Source organism: Salvelinus sp. IW2-2015, unplaced genomic scaffold (assembly GCF_002910315.2).
Source record: "Salvelinus sp. IW2-2015 unplaced genomic scaffold, ASM291031v2 Un_scaffold1857, whole genome shotgun sequence".
Classification (NCBI taxonomy): Eukaryota; Metazoa; Chordata; class Actinopteri; order Salmoniformes; family Salmonidae; genus Salvelinus; species Salvelinus sp. IW2-2015.
Window position 1 is genome coordinate 142,657 of NW_019943222.1, and position 6,775 is coordinate 149,431.

A 6,775-nucleotide genomic window follows, 5' to 3' on the forward strand; every position below is an offset into this window, starting at 1 on the left:
TAGTGTGGTAACAGAAGATGGTCTATTACCAAATAGGCTATGTCCATATTATTGTAAGAACAGCTCAAAAAACAAAGAGAAAACAACAGTCCATCATTACTTTAAAAGGTCGATGGTCAGAAAAGTTTATTCAAGTACAGTCCGCAAAAACCATCAAGCGATATGATAACCAGGCTCTCACGAGGACCACCACAGGAAAGGAAGACCCAGAGTTACCTCTGCTGCAGAGGATAAGTAATAGAATTACCAGCATCAGAAATTACAGCCCAAATAAATGCTTCACAGAGTTCAAGCGTAACAGACACATCTCAACATCAACTGTTCAGAAGATACTGTTGTGAATCAGCCTCATGGTCGAATTGCTGCAAAAGACAACCACTACTGTAAAGGACACCAATAATAAAGTGAGACTTGCTTTGGCCAAAAACACGAGCAATGGACATTAGACCGGTGGAATCCTGTCCTTGGTCGATGAGTCCAAATGAGATTTTAATGTTCCAACCGCCGTGTCTTTGTGAGACACAGAGTAGGTGAACGGATGATCTCCCGCATGTGTGATTCCCACCGTGAAGCTTGGAGGAGGAGGTGTGATGGTGTGGTGCTTTGCTGCTGTGACACTTTCAGTGAGTTTATTTAGAATATAAAGACACACTTCCAGCATGGCTTTACCACAGTATTCTGCCTAAGGAACTATCATTTGTGTTTTCAACAGGACATGACCAACACACCTCCAGGCTGTGTAAGGGCTATTTGACCAAGAAGAGAGTGATGGAGGGCTGCCATCAGATGAGCCTGCCTCCACAATCCCCCGCCTCAACCAAATTGAGATGGTTTGGGATGAGTTGGACTGCAGAGTGAAGGAAAAGCAGCCAACAAGTGCTCAAGCATGTGTTGGGAACTCCTCAAGACTGTTGGAAAAGCATTCCAGGTGAAGCTGGTAGAGAGGAATGCCAAATAGGACTATCTTCTTATACCACTCTACCTTGATGACACAATCGATGGCTCAACACACATTAAGGAAAGAAATTCCACAAATTAACAAGGCACACTGTTAATTGCAATGCATTCCAGGTCGACTACCTCATGAAGCTGGTTGAGAGAATGCCAAGGTGTGCAAAGCCTGTCATCAAGGCAAAGGGGCTACTTTGAAGAATCTCAAATATATTTAATTTGTTTAACACGTTTTTGTTTCACATGATTCCATGTGTGTTATTTCATGTTTTGATGTCTCACTATTACTTACAAATGTAGAAAATAGTAAAAATAAAGAAAAACCTTGAATTGAGTAAGGTCTGTTCCATGTCACAACACAACTGATTGGCTAAAACGCATTAAGAAGGAAAGAAATTCACACCTTTTAATTGAAATGCATTCCAGGTGACTACCTCATGAAGATGGTTGAGAGATTTGTTTAACAGTTTTTTGGTTGCTACATGATTCCATGTGTGTTATTTCCTAGTTTTGATGTCTTCACTATTATTCTACAATGTAGAACATAGTAAAAATAAAGAAAAACCTTTGAATGAGTAGGTGTGTCCAAACTACTGACTGGTACTGTATACAATAGTTCCTGAATTATAATAGTTCTTCAATTCCTGAATTACAATAGCTCTTCAATTCCTGAATTACAATAGTTCCTCAATTCCTGAATTACAATAGTTCCTCAATTCCTCAATTACAATAGTTCCTCAATTCCTGAATTACAATAGTTCCTCCATTCCTGAATTACAATAGTTCTTGAATTACAATAGCTCCTCAATTCCTGAATTACAATAGTTCCTGAATTACAATAGTTCCTCAATGTATTTGAAAAATCTTTCCAGCTCTCTCCCATTCAGGTTGCTTGTAGTGATTGATTCATGGAGGAGTGGAAGGGTGTTTGGGGAAGATGAAAAAGGACCGGGTGTGGAGAAGTATTGGTAGGAAGCAGGGATTTGGAGCAGTGGGCGATGGGAGACATGTTGGCTCTAATGCTGCCTTGTCAGTGGCAGATGTTTCTAGAGGACGGGGGATACTACACACACACACACACAGCCATGTAAGCTATCCTGTGCATACACCCAGACTCCCCTGAAAGGAACCTTTCTCTCTAAACAGCACACTGGGGTCTTTATTCAGCACACTGGGGTCTTTATTCTAGCTCTACGGGCTTTATTCTGCTCCTACGGGCTTTATTCTGCTCCTACGGGGCTATTCTGCTTCTATAGGTCTACGGGGCTTTATTCTGCTTCTATAGGTCTAAGGCTTTATTCTGCTCTATAGGTCTACGAGGGCTTTATTCTGCTCCTATAGGTCTACGGGCTTTATTCTGTTCCTATAGGTCTACGGGGCTTTATTCTGCTCCTATAGGTCTACGGGGCTTTATTCTGCTCCTATAGGTCTACGGGGCTTTATTCTGCTCCTATAGTCTACGGGCTTTATTCTGCTCCTATAGGTCTACGGGGCTTTATTCTGCTCCTATAGGTCTACGGGGCTTTATTCTGCTCCTATAGGTCTACGGGGCTTTATTCTGCTCCTACGGGCTTTATTCTGCTCCTACGGGGCTTTATTCTGCTCCTACGGGGCTTTATTCTGCTCCTATAGGTCTACGGGGCTTTATTCTGCTCCTATAGGTCTGGTATGAGAACTACTCCTTTGTTGCAGCAAGTGGAGTCATGAAACGTGTGTGTCTGTCTTTATGCTTTCACAGACAGACAATGTGTGTGTGCTGCCACAGACAGCTGAACATACATTAGCCCTCATTTCTCTAAAAGCAGACACCTAGAGAGTTTAAACTGTGATGGATACAGAGGTATGCCTCACCTCTAAACAATTCCTTTCATTCCTAAAGTTGTGCGGCTGTTTTTTGCTAAACTGTTGGCAAATATAGCCAGTATGGTTAGAGATTCTGTATTCTTCCTGATGTTGTAATAAAACCTGTGTTGTAAACTGTGTTTTTCCTGATGTTGTTAATAAACCTGTGTTGTAAACTGTGTTTCCTGCAGGTGAAGAAGAGTGGAGTTTCTGATAAGCTCAGCCAGGAGGAGCGGAAAAGACAAGAATAACAGCCTTAGTGTGTGTGTGACCCCTTCCCCTTATACAGAGAAGAGACAGTTCCAACAAAGGGTCAAGCAGACTGGCTCCAGAAAGGTTAGATGCATGCACACGACACACACAGACACACACAGACAGGTCACTACTGGACCCCCCCCCCCCCCCGTAGCAATCTAACAAACCATGCCTAAATCCTCTCCTGTAAACCTTTTCCAACTAGCAATTAGTAAACCCTTCTTAAAGGGAGGCTAGAAAATATGGACCATAGACAAAGTAAACCAGTCGATGCTGAGGGACATGAGTTCATAGCATGGATGTCTAAGCAAATACATGTCTAGAGAAGTGTGCAGATGGAGCGTATCACCGATTGGGAGTCCCATAAAGCGCGCGCACAATTTTCCAGCATCGTCCGGTTTGGGCTGGGGTAGGCCGTAGGCCGTCAGTGTAAATAACTGACTTGCCCTCGCTTAAATAAAGTAAAAATAAAATAATAATGAACTATAAGAGGTGTGAAACAGCTCTTCTCCTGTGTGATCACTGCCTTCTCTCATCTAAAATAATGACTGAGCACAGAATGATGGTCTACATGTCCTACTTAATTAGAATAGCCAGAGTTCATGATGGCAATATGTCACATCAGAATGAGTGTTTCAGCCCAATACTATGTGTGACAGCTGTGAGCAGCCCAGTCCATCCCCTAACCAGCCATTAGTCTACTCAGCTGTGAGCACGACTGAGTCTCGGACCCACAAATGATATTAGCTGCGCAGCCGATAGGTACTGGGACGTGACAGCGATGTTGAGCAGCCGTGAGGGAGTTGAGCAGACGGGAGGGGCTCATGGTTCTCACTAACGCGAAAGGCTTCATACCGGCGTAGCTGGGCCTCGACGATAGCATGCTGGGTGAGCACGGAGAGGATGCTAGTGAGCACCCAATGGGAACAGCTGGGTACAGTCTACCGATAGGAGCTGGTTGAGCAGCGCAAGTCTATCCCTAGACAGCATTAGTTCTATTCAGGGACTGTGAGCAGTTTGAAGCTGGAGCGAGCAGACGGGATGAGGAAGCTGGGGAGACAGGGAGAGTGACGGGGATGAGAGCTGGGTCGAGCAGCGACAGGGATGAAGCTGGGTCGAGCAGACTGGGAATGACGGAGCTGGATGAGGAGCTGGGTGCGAGCAGACAGGGATGAGGAGCTGGCGAGCAACAGGGATGAGAGCTGGGCGAGCAACAGGGATGAGGAGCGGGGGCGAGCAGACAGGGATGAGGAGCTGGAGCGGAGCAGACAGGGATGAGGAGCTGGGGCCGAGCAGACAGGATGAGGAGCTGGGGTGCGAGCAGACAGGGATGAGGAGCTGGGCGCGAGCAGACAGGATGAGAGCTGGGGCGAGCAACAGGGAAGGACTGGGCGAGCAGACAGGATGAGGACGGGCTGGGCGAAGCAGGACAGGAATGAGGAGCTGGGGCGAGCAGACAGGATGGGTTTCTGTTAACATGTGTTTAGTTATTGGATTGTGGATAAGTTTCTTCTATTCTTGATTCTTATTTCTTTTATGCAGCCCTCCACCAGTTAGCATCCCTGTTAATTACCCCTTTCTGCTCTTCCCTTTCTCTTCTCTTCTCTCCGTTCTCCTCTGTCAGCCATATTTGAGTTGATATCGTCAGAACACTCCTACCTCCACAGTCTGGAGGTTCTGATCCGGATGTTTCAGAACTCAGCCGAGCTCAGTGACGCCATGACCAAGACCGAGCACCACCACCTCTTCTCCAACATCACAGACGTGTGTGAGGCCAGCAAGAAGTAGGTTGTGTGTGTGTGTGTGTGTGTACGCTTGCCTTAGCTAGAGAAAGGGGGGATTGTAGGGATTGTAATTGCTGTTCTAGACAGACGCATAGCTAATGAAAGAGAGATAAACTGCAGCTACACAACAAACAGAACTAACTTCACACTGGATCATAGTCCCTGTTCCTTTATGAGCACAAACATGCTCTAGTCTGTGGGCTTGGGAAAACAGAGGCAGGCCTGTGTGTGTTTGAACCGTTGAGAGAGTTCAGAGGCAGGCCCTTTATGGGCTGTGTGTGTTTGAACAGAGAGAGTCAACATTGGCCCTCCCTGACTAGATTTCACCCAATGATCTATGAGTGTGTATGCATACAATTGTGTGTTTTATGTAGAGAACATCGGTGTGGCTGGACTAGAGGTGATGCAAGTTTGTCATTAGCGCATGGAGACTGCTGGACATGGTTGTGTTCAATGGTCCTCACAGCTTATGCAACTGGAGAACACACACACACACACACACACACACACACACACACACACACACACACACACACAGAGAACACACACGTTCATGACCAGCCATGTAACTCATCCCGACCAGTGTACCATATCAGCAGTCCATTTCCTTGGACATTCTCTTGTAAGACCATCATGTGTTGTAGTGATTGACAGGAAGTGTTCCGTCTAGCCTGGGACAACACACTGTACTGTACGGATGAGCTCTGTGTTCATCATGTAGGCTAGTCAGCCTCATGCCAAACAGAGAGGTGTGGACTGTGTGTGTGTTCCACAACCTTTCCATGACCCCTGGATCCTCTTCCTGTCATCAGGCCCGGCTTCATACACCACAACCCAAACCTGTGTGGGAGTGAGTGTGTGACCTGTGTGTGACCTGTGTATGACCTGTGTATGACCAGTGAGAGACCTGTGTGTGAGAGACCTGTGAGAGACCTGTGTATGACCGTGTGTGTGAGAGAGTGCTCTCTCATAAACACACACAACCCTCTGTTTCTCTGGAACAGTGTGTTCATGTCTGTGACAGTCCCCTGGGTTAGCTCATGCTGGCAGCTGTGTGCATGTCTGTTTCTGTGTGGGTGTGTGATCTTCCCATCCCCCTCTCATTCCTGAGGTCCTAACGTGTCGGGTGGTAAGACACGCTAGGACCCCCACCCGACAGGTAACCCCACCCGACAGGCGCACGTAACCCCACCCGACAGGCGCACGTAACCCCACCCGACAGGCGGACATCTCTTGGGAGGTCAGCGGGACCATCCTTTAGGAGGGTCAGGGACTATCCTATTGGCGGGGTCGGGACATCTTTTAGGGCGTCGTCAGGGGACATCTTTGGAGGGTCAGGGGACATCCTTTAGGAGGCGTCACGGGACACTCTTGGTAGTAGGACTTAGCCAGGCGGAACATCTTTAGACGGTCAGGGGACATCTTTAGGAGGTCAGGGACATCTTGTAGGGCAGGGAAATCTGGGAGGTCAGCGGATCACTTTGGAGCGTCCAATGGACATCATTTAGGAGGGTGGAATCAGTTGGGGACATGCTTTAGAGGTCAGGGACATCTTTTAGGCAGGGGATCTTTGGAGCAGGACATCGTTAGGAGGGTCAGGGGAATCTTTGGGAGCTCAGCGGACATCTTAGGAGGGTCAGGGACATCTTCTAGAGGGTCAGGGGAAATCTTTATTTGATTATCTTACAACCTTTATTTAACAAGGCAAGCATTAAGAACAAAATCTTATTTACAATGACTGGGGCCGGGTTTAAAAATGAAATCAAATCAACAATATAGGACACAAAACTAAGGGTTTTCTTGGTCCGTGTCAGACTTCATACCCAAACCATTCCATGCGGACCCAAGTAGCCCCTCTCTTTAGACGGTACAGCTCCTTGTGTACTCCGTGCTCTGTTGTCACGTTCACTCTTGCTTCCATGTTGTTGTTGATATAGCATAAG

The 6,775-nt window shown here is 46.7% G+C and overlaps 1 protein-coding gene across 1 annotated transcript in view; it reads left to right on the top strand.

Moving 5' to 3' along the window:
• The window catches only part of LOC112072217 (rho guanine nucleotide exchange factor 26), a 15,653-nt gene extending 12,609 nt beyond the window's left edge, over positions 1 to 3,044 (top strand). Inside the window, 1 exon segment of the mRNA XM_070439699.1 lies at positions 2,985 to 3,044. Within this exon segment, the coding sequence (XP_070295800.1) occupies positions 2,985 to 3,044 (60 nt within the window).
• The last annotated feature ends 3,731 nt before the right edge of the window (positions 3,045 to 6,775 follow it).